Source organism: Dendrobates tinctorius, unplaced genomic scaffold (genome assembly GCF_039654945.1).
Source record: "Dendrobates tinctorius isolate UK_male_01 unplaced genomic scaffold, ASM3965494v1 ptg000069l, whole genome shotgun sequence".
In the NCBI taxonomy this organism is placed as follows: domain Eukaryota; kingdom Metazoa; phylum Chordata; class Amphibia; order Anura; family Dendrobatidae; genus Dendrobates; species Dendrobates tinctorius.
In genome coordinates, this window is record NW_027361737.1 from 18,726,621 (window position 1) to 18,742,158 (window position 15,538).

Sequence of the window (15,538 nt, forward strand, 5' to 3'; positions counted from 1 at the left end):
TTTGTCTATGCTAATAGTCCTAAAGCATGAGAAATAAAAACTATTTTTATTAGAATATTCTCAGCAGATCTTCGGAGTTGTACATGGGTCAAACTAAACATCTTCCATACGTAAGTCTGTGTTCTTCAGGGATAATTTTGCTACACATACAGCACATAGTAACACATTGCTCATAGAGGAATAGAAGATCTGGAACATCTTGGGAGTAAATAACACTTAGCCCTTGCTCGTGATGTGTGCTGCGTGCAAGACATTGTGATCTTTGTTGTGCAGTTCCCTCAGACTCTTTGCCTTGTGGCCACTGTCATTTTTAACTCCAGAAATGTCTATATTATTTTGAAGGAAGAAAAACACTTGAAAGACAGCCTACAAGCCACAGCTTTTGAAGTAGCCAGTGCGGGGGTGGAAGAGGAAAAAAAGGAAGGAAATTTGCAAAACAGAATCATGTGGCTCATATAAAGAACGCTTTATGGTTCGAATTTGGCAATTTCTTCCTTTTTTGCCTCAGGTGCCCAGCCTGTTCGGTTCTGGCTCTCAGTTATAGGAATGAAAACACTCCACTGACCTGAGGTGAAAGGCCATTGCCAATGGTGGGGTTCATGGAGTTAGAAGGCCCAGATGGGGGTACAAAGCTGTCTGTGTAACTGGAAAATCCATGCCGGCCGCTGGGCAGGCAGTAGGCCGAGCTGTTCTCAGGATTGGAAGGAAGGCTGCTTTGGTGAACACTGCTCGGAGGGAGAGGTTGGGGTCTGTGAACCGTGCTGCTTGGATCAGACACAGCTGCAAGAAAGAGGGAATATTCATAATAAGTTACAAAATGAAATCTGTAGCTTGGGTAAGTTGTAACATGAGGAGTCACATAATGTTTTTTTGTACTGGGGAATCTGTGATGATTTACCTTGTGGTATGGATGTAGGTTGGTAGGAAGCTTCTGATAACTGGTAGGTTGGCAGAGCTGGCATAGCAGAAGGTGGAAAAGCCCCTGGAATCAGGTGATTAAAGGCCATTAACTGGTTAGCTCCTGCTTGCTTCCTCCACCTGGCACGACGGTTACTAAACCACACCTATAAGAGAAATGTTCATAAAGATTACAGACTATACACCATAAGTAAATGTCCAATGACATTTATGTGTAGTCTCATTTAATCAGAGGTGGCAGACGGAAACAACACTCTTTATATCATAAATTCCTATAGAGCCAACATAATCAGTTGGACACCAAGATGTCTATTTTCAGTGGCCATGTCAGGAAATAAGAGTCATGGTGGAGGCAGAAATTCCAAAGGCTGATACTGATATGATACAAAATAATGCACAGTATCCTCCACGGAAGATTCATCAATATGATTGTTGACGCCTTATGGAGATTTATTGTCTGGGAAAAGACATAATGTAGGAACGAATGGAAGCATGTTTTATGTCTGATTTGTTTATTACTCCCTTGCAAGGCAAGAAGTAGAGCCATTTGTTCTTCTATTTAACAAGGCCATACAACTTTCTAATAGATAAATGGAAACCTCTGGGATTACGTCATTATCTCATGTCTAGAAGTGTCTTCTGGGACTTCTTCAATGGTAATGACAAGATGGATGTAGATAAGAGTCTGTTGCAGGGATTGATGTATTGCAGGGTGGGTTATAGCCCTCATATGTGCAATAGCAATTTCCAATTTATTCTATTAGATGTAATTTTGTGATTTTTTATGTTTCCTATGCATCTTCAAAATCTAGATCTATATTTATTGAGATTGAAATTTCCATGTAACAATTGCATTAGCAATGTGAATTATTGCCATACATCTACATTTACATCTTGACAGCGAAGGAACTTTTAAAAAAAATATATAGTTTTTTTACACAAACCATACGATAATCAACCAATGTGCAAATATCATTCAGTTCAGTAAAACAGTTTCACGTTTTAGCAATGTTGTAGGTCTATAAAATAAAAGCCAGCTAGATTTACTAGTCTGGTGAGACAGCATTGTCCCTTTAATAAAAAAAAAGCACCCACAAGGAATCAGAAAACCTCCATGGTAAATTAACTCCTTCACTGCTGCAGTAATAGGACACACAGCGCACCTCTCCAGCAGCAAAGAGGTCCTGACTGACAGTGATATGCCGCTTCATGCTGTGCTCATTTCAAGACCCATATGTTAGATGTTCAGGGGAATTTGTTAGACTGTAGATCATGGTAATAGTGTGACAGGTTATGAGTCTCTCGGGAACTGAGGAAGCCATAAGGAATGTTGTGAAGTCAGAGGGTTAAAGACACATTATAACAGCTGGAAAAAGCCTCCTGCATTTGCCTAGTAAGGGTCATCAACTTGTGAAAATAAATGCTCTTGGAAACACAACAACATTTATTTCTTGTGTTAACATGATGAGTTTTAATCCCCTATCTTGCCCTGTATTGTTTTACCATCCTTCTTTAAGTGAAAACATGGGAACAAATGCACATGTAAGTTGGAGTTCTTGTGGAACAAGACTAAAGGACAACCATGTGCAGAATGAAATCTGGAGGGTCTGTATGTTAAAGACTACTTCTATTGGTCATAGATATTTTACTGTATCTCATAGTACAAGAAAATGAACCATCCTGGTGGAAATGACTGTTATCTGTCACAACAGGGACCATATAGTGATCTCAATATTAAACTGATCCAGGATGTTCCTGAATAGGTAGAAGTGTGAACATTACCTGTACTCTGGCCTCGGTTAGCTTGGCTCTTTGAGCAAGTTCTTCCCGAGTGTAAATATCTGGATAATGAGTCCTCTCGAATGCTCTCTCAAGTTCCTCCAGCTGTTCAGCTGTGAATGTGGTCCTGCTTCTACGCTGTTTCCTCTTCAAGGGGAGGTCTGGTTCAGAGTCAATGTCAGAACCTTCTTCAGACTGAGGGGATGAAGGAGCTGAAAGAAACATATTAGAAAGGTCAAAGCCTACAATAATTAGTACCAAAGTGATCAAACATTCCAAAATTTAGAAAAAAGTGACAATGCAAATTCCTTAACTGAATAGTGGCTAAATCCTTTCTTTGAAACATATTGTTCCTGATTATTTAATGGTTAACTATATTGGCCAGAAAATAGTTTCTCGATCAAAGCCAACTGAGAACTGCGAGGACGGTCTCTTGTGGCAATCTGTTGTATGACAGAAATACAGCGTTTATCAAGTTTGTTTTAGACCATGGGAAAGAAAACAGTGACTTTTAAACTAAAACTTGGCTCTGCCTATGTAACAGTCGTACAAAACAAACAGGAACTTTGTAGCAAAGCCCAGCGGAAAAAATATCACATCATAGTATCTGGCTTTATACATCAAAATAGGCAACGGGGAGTAAATTTGGCCAGAGGTCATTCTTCAATCCACTAAGCTGTTATTTATCATTCAATTTTACCAAAAACCCTTATGGCATGTTCTACATCATTGCTTGTCCCTAGCAGCGGGCTTTGTTATCCCAGTCATTACATTAGAGTATAATGATATATGAAAGATATGTCAGCAAAATACACATAACTGACTTAGATGTTGGTAAAGTTGACCATACAATTTCAATAGTTGTTGGACAACAGTTATTCCACCCAATCCCATATACCCATGCACACTCAGTTCAATTGAGTATTTGTGTATTCCTAATGGGAAGAGGGTTGTAAGCTGAAAGTGGCAGGTACTGGCTAATTTTTTGAGAAAGAATTCGGATTAGGCATGTTGAATTTTCCATGCCTAATCCACTTCTCGTCTGACATAGGCCAAATGAATGTCAGCTGCACATGTCCTACATAGCAGAGGTTTTGTCAGTCAAACTGGTGTAATTCTAATGTATATGGCCACCTTAAGTGGGTATTCTGGTTGGAAGTAATTATCACAAGATAGATGATAAGTTCTAGATCGGTGAGGATCAGCTGCTGGACTCGCACCAATTGTCAAGACTGGGTACTTTTATTTCTTTAAAAATGATTGACAGTGCAGATGCATTACAACCATTCCATTAGTTATCTATGGAACTGGCAAAACTCAGTAGTCAGCTTTCTCTGTCATTCCCATAGAGCAGTCAAGCTTGCACACTGACCCTTTATTCTACTGGGCCTAAATGTGCCTTATACTGGCAATTAAGGAGTAAAAAGAGATGGACGGTTCTGGTTGAGCGCACTGCTTCTGGAATAGTAGTTGTTCCAGGCTGTGGTAGTATTCAACAGTAGATTTACTATGCGTTTCAAGTTCAAACCAAACTCTTTTGAAAAAAATATATTTGCAGATGAAGATTTCCTTCTATCCACGGGCGTGACCGCAGCCGCTGTGTACTCTTGGTGCATATAATGGGATTATGACATGTACAACATGGTCTCACCTCCCCATAACGTCCTCTACCCAACGCTGTATCACCCTACATGCACTTGTCTCTCTTTTTTCTCTTCATTCTGGCAAATGGTGAAGATCCCAGCCTTTGGACCCCCACCAATCTAGAAGTTATCAACCATCCAGTAGAGAGGTGATGACTTCTTTCAATCTGGAGTACCTTTTAACTGAATTATCTAAGTAATCTTTAAATAATGATACCAAACCACTCAATCACATCAAATAACCAACAATACGTTTCAGTTATTATATCTGCTTAAATGAATCAAAATCATGGTGCCTCTAAAAGTCATTACCCTTTTTTAACATAAATCTAAGCTATTACCCTTTTATATTATAAATCTGAGATTTTGTTTAAAAAAAATCTTACATTTTTGTCTGGCTTGGGATACAATCAATTACAGAAGCTCATGTGACCAGTGACTTATGACACTGAGCTGCAGTACTGCACACACAAATATTTCCTGAGGCTACAGCCTAGGTCATGAGGGGTTATAGGACATGAGAGCAGTCTCTAATTCTGGAACTTCTTTTAATTAAACTTCACAGCCAGGCCAATGCTGCCACTTATTCTTAAAAGGCAGAACTTTGTAATCCAGCCAGGCTGGCTTTAGATAACTTTTCTGCCCTTGATCTCATTGTTAACGAAATCCCTTTTCTAATCCAGAGTCTTGAGAGCACGACTTTACCCGTTGTTTGCCACAAGGATTCAGAAAGGTTACAGATGTCTACCACCACGCAACTAGGAGGCTAAATGTAAGCTTTCAAAATTATGGTGTAAAGAATAATATCATGGAAAATATTCCTGAGGATCTGAAAAATGTAAGTCCACACAAACAAGAAACAGAAATTGTAACATTCCTTACAAAATCAGAAGAGGTTTAGAGAACTAAATTAGAAGGCCTTCACAGTCATGGATGATTGAAAGGGTTGAGATTAGAAATCTAAGAACCAGTAGGAATCGGCTCACAACAGTGTGATCATAATCTTATCATTTCTCATTACAGCTGAGCTTTGTTACCAGATATGTTATATATTAGCCTTTATATACATCGTTCTTGTTTGATAGGTGACAATCTACTATGTGACAAGGAGGAAAACTTGAGTTTCCATCATCCATCATGGCATACTAATGTATTTCAGAATAGTTCTGGTCTTGTTTATGCCATTTCTGTACAGTATAGAGGTAGGTTCTCAGAGTCACCTAGATTTATTGAACTTTTAACAATTCATTGTGCCATACTAAAGCAGCGGTATGGTGAAGTCGCCCCATATATATAGTTACATCAGAAGCCATGTTTAAAGATGAAGTGTCACATTAGCAATACAAGAACTTATGTTACACAGGGCATAACTCCTCTTGCCAGCCTTCAGTAAATGACACCCAGCTTTTGTGGTCTTTTAAGATTTTTTTGTTGACTTACTTGGTTTGTCTTTGTTGGGGCCCCCGAGAAATGGCCTGTGGCTGGGGCCTTTTCTACCAATTTCCACGCTCCATCTGTGGTATCCATTAACAAAGTCTATACCAGCATTCAGGCCTCTGACACCTGCCTGGCAGGGAGTAGCATACACAAAGAAAACTGGACTGCAAAAAGGGGGAAGGAAGGAAAGTTTCTTTTTTTTTGGGTGAAGTGGGGGAAGCTAAAAAGGAGGGTGTGAAATGAGCTCACAGTAGGGGTTAATCCAAGACCCTCTACTCTAGATCATTTAGCACCTGGAGTTGTAACCCCACCCTGTAGTCCACAAAAATCTACATTTATCATGATCCCCTTCTATAGACATCAAGAGAATAGACATCATAACGGCTTGATAAACTTTTTATACAAGATAAAATATATATTATATGTACAAATGTCTAACAATTGGGGAAAGAATATAGTAAATATTCTATTATTTTAGGACCGATAGCCTGCTCAATAAATACTACTGTATGGTATCTAGAAAGAAAACTGAAGTTAAGTTGAAAATCTAAAGAACATTTCACACACACGATTTTTAAGATTTTAAGTTCAGTTTTCTTTCAAGATACCATAGTATATATTAAGCAATTATCGATCCTAAAATAATAGAATATTTTATATATTATTTCCCCAATTGATACACATTCATAAGTTAATATAATCATATTAATAATATAATTTCTGGAACACATACATTTCCTAATTTGAATAATAAACTAAATACAATGAAAATCTAAATATATATTGACCATAATTTATTTGCCTTCTTAAATTTAGGCTATATTTTATATTAAAGGTCATAATGATATAATATTAAATATTAAAAAAAAATCTGACCTTACATTCTAATTGCATTTTCAGGTATTAAACATTTTTTAATGGAAAATTATCACAACATGTTTGTATATAGTACAACATTTCCAAATGTGTTATGAGTTTTTTGATACATAAGCACATGTACAATTTTAAGAAAATAAATATTTACCAGTCATTTGTATAATAAGCTAATTAAAATCTGATTCTGAAACTATCCCCAGTAACTAAATTCTTATTGAACTATATACAGATTAAATGACTTTGGAAATGTAATGTTTTGTTTCTTTTACGTAATACAAATTATTCGTGTAAATAAAATAAATTATTACATTTTAATTTTTTTATATTTTGTACTTTATTATTTTGCAATTACTCTTAACAGTGTGCATTGTTTGTAATAATAAGAAGAAGAATGTGCATTTGTCTTAATGGCAAATATGAAATATTTAATTGTATTTTACTGTGAACATAATGGTGGAGGTTAACCGTAAGAATTCTCCGGTTCTGGTGGGCATGATGTCTGCTGCTCATTTCATTTTCTTAACATTACTGAAGACTACAGAACAGTGCTACGAGTGTCTGCAGCAATCTCATGTGAATGAGCACAGTGCTCAGGGTGTCTAGGAAAGCTCCATTGATCCTGTCCGCACAAACAACCATAGTTCTGTCTATTTTTCACGGTGGCGACAAATTTCATGGAAATTGTCAGCCGTGAAAATATTATTTCACTGCAAAAAAACCATGAAATTGTGAAAATCCTGCATTGTTAAATAGAAATTTAATGAGCTATAGATATTTTTCACCAGTTAGGAATTCAAAAGATGAGTTACATTAAACACTAACCCAAAGAATTTGAACAATTTGCTCAATTCACTTACATTTCCAAAAAAAAATAAAAATAAAAACAAGCAAGTTCCGAGGTTCAACATAGGTGTAATGCAATAACATGAATTACAGGTAGGCAAGTCTTCTTTATACAATTCAGAAATTAACTCTATAATGTGTATTTTAATTTAACCTTTTCATCACACTGCTTTTTTTGTGTTATTATATTATTTTATTTTTTTGGTAATTTTTATTTATTTCACTTGTTTATTTTTGCTTTTATTGTTTTGAGGGTTTTTTTTTGTAAGTTCTAGACTAATTGTAAAACCCATACACAACCAGGATGGATGAGGGGACATAATGAAGTGAGAGTTTTAGCTCATTAAATTTCAGGTCCAACCCAAACTTTTGTTTACAGTTGTAGGAAGAGTATATTATTGAGTATGTAGCCCAACCAGCTACCTTATCCAGACTCCCCCAATCATCATGTCCAGTGGGAGCTGTTAATGAACTGGGTAATTGAGCTTGTGACATGTGTTACCAAAACAAAACAATAGGAAGAGGAGACAAATGGCCATTTTATTTGGCGATTAGAGGCTGGACCAGGCTTTCAGAGAGTCTCCACTAAGTAACTGTCTGAATACATAAAACAGTGAATTGAGGCCCAACAGCTGCACAGACAATAATGGGGAAGTGACAGCCACAGCCCCATCTGTGCTTAACATTTTGTTAAAAGAAATTACTTGACTAAGAAGGCAAAACGTACAGCTGCCCCAAACACTGTCTAGCAAGTACTAGGGCATCCTCAAACTATGAAACGCACTATATAACAATACGTCTTAACCTCTGCTATGCTGAAGGCAGTGCAGAAAACTAAACGTCAGCACCATTTAACATATATCGTAATATTCAACTTTTTGGTAGGTTGCAAAATACCACCAACAATGCAATTTTTTATCTGTAGACAATTTGAAGATTATTTACAGGTTATAACATGATGTCACTGTCAAGTAAAGTCAATATAGCCTTTTATTGCTTAGATTCACTAATATAACCTTATCAGGTTCTTATCCTATAAGCCCCAAAAGTATTCAGTAAGTTGATTGATCTTCTTATATCAAGGTATGAATAAATCTTGTCTCCCATTTCTTAATTTTGTAAGAGCAACAACCAATTTGTCTAAAATTTAAATTTTTCACAGTTTCATAGCTTCATAGGTTTTTATAGTTGAAGGTAGACTTAAGTCCACCGTGTTCAACCTATAGCTTACTATGTTGATCCAGAGGAAGGCAAAAACCCCATGAAGCAGATGCTAATAGCTCCATATTAGGGGAAAAATTCCTTTGCGACTCCACAAACAACAATCAGACTAGTTTCCTACATCAACGCCACATCCCATCGCAGAATCTAGTGCCCATAACCTGTAATGTCATATTTTTCAAGAAAGACTTCCAGGACCTTCTTAAATTTTAGTAGTGAATCAACCATTCCGACCTCATGTAGCAGAGAGAATCATAGTCCTTGCGTCTGTGATTATGTTAAATCTTCTTTCCTCTTGACATAGAGGACGCCCCCTTGTGCCCGTCGCGGGCCTCGGTGTTAAAAGATCATTATAAAGGTCTCTGTGTTGTCCCTTCATATATTTGTGCATTGTTAGAAGATCGCCCCTAAGATTTCTGAATAACAGGAGTGTAATAGGATGCCCCTCAAAGTTCCATTTTGTTGCTTGGATGGCCCCATTTACCATTCTGAAGATTGTGAATAAAATTAAGTGATAATGAACTGCAATCATAATGGTATTTGAAACAGAAATGATCATTTTAAATGTTTACAACTATATATAAGTTTTTTATTTTTAGTGGAAACACTTTTAAGTGTAATAATTATAACAAACAACAAGAAAGTAATGTAAAGGTTAGAATAATGCCATCATGCAGCAAAAAATAAAAAGATTAAAAAAAAAAAGTAAAAAGATATTAGCACTAATTTAATGGAAGTTACATTACATTACAGGACAAGTTACTATATGGGTTCTCCCGATATGTCCATAACAATAGCCTCTTAGTACTTGCCTTTACTATATATACAGCCATCTTATTATGTCATAAAGTCATGTGAGAGAGACATAAGCATTGCGTTTCTGAAGTGTATGCCCCAGGCCGACATGAATTGCTCTTTCCTATATTCACTAACTGAATGTAGCTACTGTTTACCATGTTGAGCTCTGAAAGATTTCGTGCAAAGCCTCTTTTTTCTACTTAAATACATTTAGGATGCAAATATATCTATCTACATACATATAGAAAATCACATAGATTTTCGTCACTTTTAATAAATGCCTTTTTGTACATTTTCTTCCAATCCTTAGTGTCAACCCTCCTTATAAACAGTCTTTTCTTCTCTTTTCTAACTTCAACCAATTATTTTGTTTGGAAAATCATTCAGTGAGAGTCCATTTCAGGACATCTAAAAAAGGACAACAATTGGGCTAGGAATGTGTTACTGACCCAAAGATAAACTTTGACCCTGAGCTCAATGATCAGGCATCTTAAAATGCCTTGTCCCTTTTAATCGACTACCGGCTTTACTTTCACAATCCACAAGCTGACATGCATTTAATATACATCTTCCAATACCCTTTGCCTTGGCTATAAGAACCTCTGACCTCTCTATAGCAGAATTCCTTTGCTCTCACTGAATAACACATTAACCAATTCTGCTCCTCCAAACCATGGATACAATACATTACTGATGCCTGCACATGGCAAACCCAGATAACATCAAGCAGAATAACATATGTCACTCAGGAAGTCATAGTTAGTGAGACAACGTGGGTGAAAATTATACAAGTCTTAGTTAATTATATGTATATACTCTGTGTGTTAAAAATTCATGTTAAATTTATATATATATATATATATATATTGTGTGTGTGTATGTATATATATATATATATATATATATACAGTTAGGTCCATATATATTTGGACAGAGACAACATTTTTCTAATTTTGGTTCTAGACATTACCACAATGAATTTTAAACAAAACAATTCAGATGCAGCTGAAGTCAGACTTTCAGCTTTCATTTTAGGGTATCCACATTAAAACTGGATGAAGGGTTTAGGAGTTTCAGCTCCTTAACATGTGCCACCATGTTTTTACAGGGACCAAAAGTAATTGGACAATTGACTCCATGGCTATTTCATGGACAGGTGTGGGCAATCCCTTCGTTAAGTCATTCTCAATTAAGCAGATAAAAGGCCTGGAATTGATTTGAGGTGTGGTGCTTGCATTTGGAAGATTTTGCTGTGAAGGAAACATGCGGTCAAAGGAGCTCTCCATGCAGGTTAAACAAGCCATCCTTAAGCTGCAAAAAACAGAAAAAACCCATCCGAGAAATTGCTACAACATTAGGAGTGGCAAAATATACAGTTTGGTACATCCTGAGATAGAAAGAAAGCACTGGTGAACTAATCAATGCAAAAAGACCTGGGCGCCCACGGAAGAAAACAGTGGTGGATGATCGCAGAATAATCTCCATGGTGAAGAGAAACCCCTTCACAACAGCCAACCAAGTGAACAACACTCTCCAGGAGGTAGGCGTATCACTATCCAAATCTACCATAAAGAGAAGAGTGCATGAAAGTAAATACAGAGGGTTCACTGCACGGTGAAAGCCACTCATAACAATCAAGAATAAAAAGGCTAGACTGGACTTTGCTAAAAAAAATCTAAAAAAGCCAGCACAGTTCTGGAAGAACATTCTTTGGACAGATGAAACCAAGATCAACCTCTACTAGAATGATGGAAAGAGAAAAGTATGGCGAAGGCATGGTACAGCTCATGATCCAAAGCATACCACATCATCTGTAAAACATGGACCTAACTGTATATATATATATATATATATATATATATAAATAGCAGAAAAGCTTGACGGTTAACCAATTAATGCAAACATGTTAACACTTTCTGTTATTACAATTCTATCCAAAGATTAGATAGATAGATAGATAACAGATAGATCACGCAGTTTAATTTTCCCACTGAGGACATATTCAGGGCCAGCAGAGAAAAATTGGTATAGTACAATGCCAAAGATTTCACTTACGTCCTACATTACATGAGTTATATCTATTGTAAATTCTACAATAGCTCAGATACTGGCAAATCCACGCAGCACAAAGCACGCAGAGTGGCTTCAGAATTATAATTTTAGATCGGACAGTATAGTCCTACATACAGCATCACATCACATAGTCCTCCATACAGTATTATGAGCACCACATAGCCCTACATATAGTATTATGCCCACCATATAGTCTTCCATACAGTATTATGGACCCCACATAGTCCTCTATACAGTATTATGGGCACTACATATTCCTACATACAGAATTATGGCCACCACATAGTCCTCCATACAGTATTATGAGCACCACATAGTCATCCATACAGTATTATGGGCACCACAAAGTCCACGATACAGTATTATGAGCACCACATAGTCATCCATACAGTATTACAGCATTATGGGTACCACATAGACCTACATATAGTATTATGCCCATCATATAGTCTTCCATACAGTATTATGGGCACCACATAGTCTTCCATACAGTATTATGGGCACCACATAGTCCACCATACAGTATTATGGGCACCACATAGTCCACCATACAGTATTATGGGCACCACATAGTCCTTCATACAGTATAAAACATATTTTGCTTCATTCGGTATAATGGGCCCCATATATTGCTCTATACAGTGTAATGAGCCCCATATAGTGCTCAATATAGTATAATGAACCCCATATATTGCTCCATACAGAATACCGGGCCACCATATAGCACTCCATACAGAATAATGGACCCCTAATAATGCTCCAAACAGAATAATGAACCCAATATATTGCTCCATGCAGAATAATGAGCCCCATATAATGCTCCATATAGAATAATAGACCTCATATAATGCTCCATACAGAATGGGTCCCATATAATACTCCATACAGATTGGGCCCTCATATAACTATACTGCACATACAGAGTAATGGGCCACATAAATTGCTTCATACAGAATAATGGACCCAATATAATCATCCACATAGAATAATGGGCCCCATATAATGCTCTATACAGAATAATATGCCTCATATAACGCTCCATACAGAATAATGGAACCCATATATTGCTCCATACAGTATAAAGGCCCCATATAATGCTCCATACAGAATGGGTCCCATATAATGCTTTTTACAGAATAATGGGCCCCATATAATAATCTATACAGAATGGGCCCCATTGCCTCGTATAATACTCCATACAGAATTGACCTCATATAATGCTCCATACAGAATGGGCCTCATGTATTGTTCCATACATAAAAAATAAATAATCAAACACTCACTTCTCCTCATTCCTTGCTGGCTCCAGCTCCGGTCTCCTCAGCATCTTCTGACCCTCTGCACTGCTCAGCACAGTGGGCGTACTGGAATGATGTCATTGCACCCTCTGCCCTGAGATGTCATGTCAGAAAGTCAGAAGATGCGGAAGAGACCGGATCGGCGGAGGAACATGGGGAGGTAAGTATTTCAAGCATAATGGTGGGGCCTCTCCCCAACTCTTGGGCCCCATAGCATGCCTATGTCTCCGAAAGGCGAGTGGGCCCCCCGCTTGCTGAGGGCCCAGGCACTTGCCCGGGTGTGCCGGGTGGTGATGCCAGTTCTGGACCTATTCACATGAAATAAACTGTATAACAAACCATTTAACTTATAGTAAATATAGGCAAAGTCCAGATGACCCAGAGAAAACACTAGGAGAGCAGACAAGTCTCATGCATGTAAAATCAAACTTGAAGTCATGGAAACATGTCATTAATTAAAAGAAGACTACTATTACAAATTGTCACAAAGTAATATTTTATTTTCTCAGATTTTAACGGTCCATGATATTTACCAAGAGTAATGCTCATTAAAGATTTAGTGTTGATAGCCAATGCCAATCAGCCTTGGCATTATGCCCTATTAATGGCAAGTTGGCCAGTTGACAGCTAAAATCGTCACAGGTTGCTATGGCTCGTGCCCTGGTTTTCAATGGTGCAGTTGTCATAAATGTTCCTAATTGTTGGCTGCACGACATCCGATCTGCTCACCTTTATGTTTCCATTCTTGCAGTCAGTGAAATCCAAAGACTCCGAATAACTGCTTAACAATAACATGCATGTCTTAGTAATAATAAATATTTAAGCTGACCACAGAGGAAAATGTTTCAGGCACTTTCCTGTCTTATGACCCAACCTAAGACTTATATTTCAGTAATGGGAACTGAAGCTTTCACGAATACAAGAACTAGAATGTCAAATGAATTTTTTTTTACATGATACATTATTGTGTTCATACACAGGTGTCGTACTTCTTAGTTAGGGTTCATTAAAGTTCCCTAATAAAATAAATTACTATATTTTAAAATAACAAAAAAAGTAAAAATACCTAATGTAATGTTGGCACATGTACCACAAGTGGGTGCTGGGGGATGGGTGCACGTTGTGCCTATGGCAGGGGTTTGAGTAGACACCCTACCATTTTCACACCATGTAATCCAGAATGTTAGCTGTTTGATAAACGATCATTCTTCTCACTGCCTTCAGCCCCAATATCCTTCCATGCCATTTCATAGCATTGCAATTTACAATTTTAAGCCTTTTTTTTCCTGATGGCCTAGGCAGCTGTAAACTTTGCCTAACCCTTGACAAAAATTTCCTGCTGGTAGAAACTGCCGGCGGGATACAGGTCTCATTTCCAGCCGTATTCTTTCACAATGACCAGAAGCACATCACAACACCCCATGTCATGCTGCTATAAATGCTGCTTGTATTCTGTAGGGATGTCAATTCTTTACAGCCCTGTGGGATGATTATCATATAACCCTATTTATCAATAAAGCATTTATAATAATGGTATTTAGCTGTGAGATTTCTACATATAATAAGCTATAAATTAAATATAAATTTATAATTATCATTTTTTGCATTATTTGTTATTAATATAATAACGTAATGTATAGTATATTATAGAGTTCATTTATGATAAGATTAACATATTAAATACTGTTTCTCTAAAACACAAAGGTAAAAATTAGAAATGTAATCTCTATGGGAAAATAAGTAACCATGTTCACTTTCAGCATGTCCGCTATGGCATAATTAAAATGTGTATGTATCACCCTTCTAAGCAGGGGGATATATAATACAATTAATTCCAGCTTGTGGCTTCCCCAAGATAATTGGGTACGTTTACAGAGCCGAGCCTTGGTGCGTCTAATGCGGTTCACACTACGTGATTGACAAGTCTGTGTCTGGCTACTCCATTAACAGTATCATTTTGTTGCTTTTTGCAGTTTGCTTGGCTAATACTCCGAACAAATAGGGGCTGTTTCTTTGGCCCTTTTTTCTACTTGACCTTCCCCTGGCTCATTCTCTTTGAGTCTCTGAAAACAGCCTTGAAAAGACACGTTGAATGGGCGCAGTCTATCAGAGCGCCAGGTTCATCCCTCTCCGCGCCCTCCATACTCCACTTCAAAGATGGGTGCATTCTTTAATTGGCCTTTGAATTGATACCAAAGGGTCACAATGCGAGTGGCAAAAGAGAAAGAGGCCTTATTGAAACAAAGCCTCTGCATTCACTTGCAGATAAGCACGTTTTAATGCTTCAACGACCACCACTGTTAAAGGCATTATTGAAGACTGGGCTCTTTTGAAGGCAGCTAGGGCCAAAAAAAAGAACTTTTTATTCCTTAAGAGATGATTAGTTCAAACAAACAAGAGTAAACAAGGAAACACAAGAGCAAAACAACACAAACTTTACAAGCCAGCCAAGCAGCCAACTAGACAGAAGTAACACATTTAACTAATGACTTTCAACGTTTACACTTTCTCTGTGTTAATTCCACACCGGATTTTTGATTTTTTTTTCTCGCCTTCTACTTCCCATCAATGGGGGAGCAGAGAAATCTCCCTGTAGATGTTTTAATTTGCTCTTGATAGGATTGCTTGCTTTTTTTCTTCTTAAGTCATAGT

At 37.3% G+C, this 15,538-nt stretch overlaps 1 protein-coding gene across 2 annotated transcripts in view; it reads right to left on the reverse strand.

The window, feature by feature from the left end:
• PAX3 (paired box 3) overlaps positions 1-15,538 on the reverse strand; it is a 70,638-nt gene that overhangs the window by 13,866 nt on the left and 41,234 nt on the right. For both annotated transcript variants that reach the window (XM_073581120.1, XM_073581119.1), the window contains exons 5-7: positions 2,701-2,909; positions 899-1,064; positions 566-780 (exon numbers count right to left, since the gene is read on the reverse strand). In XM_073581120.1, coding sequence (XP_073437221.1) covers positions 566-780; positions 899-1,064; positions 2,701-2,909 — 590 coding nt within the window. The remainder of the gene's footprint in view (positions 1-565; positions 781-898; positions 1,065-2,700; positions 2,910-15,538) is intronic.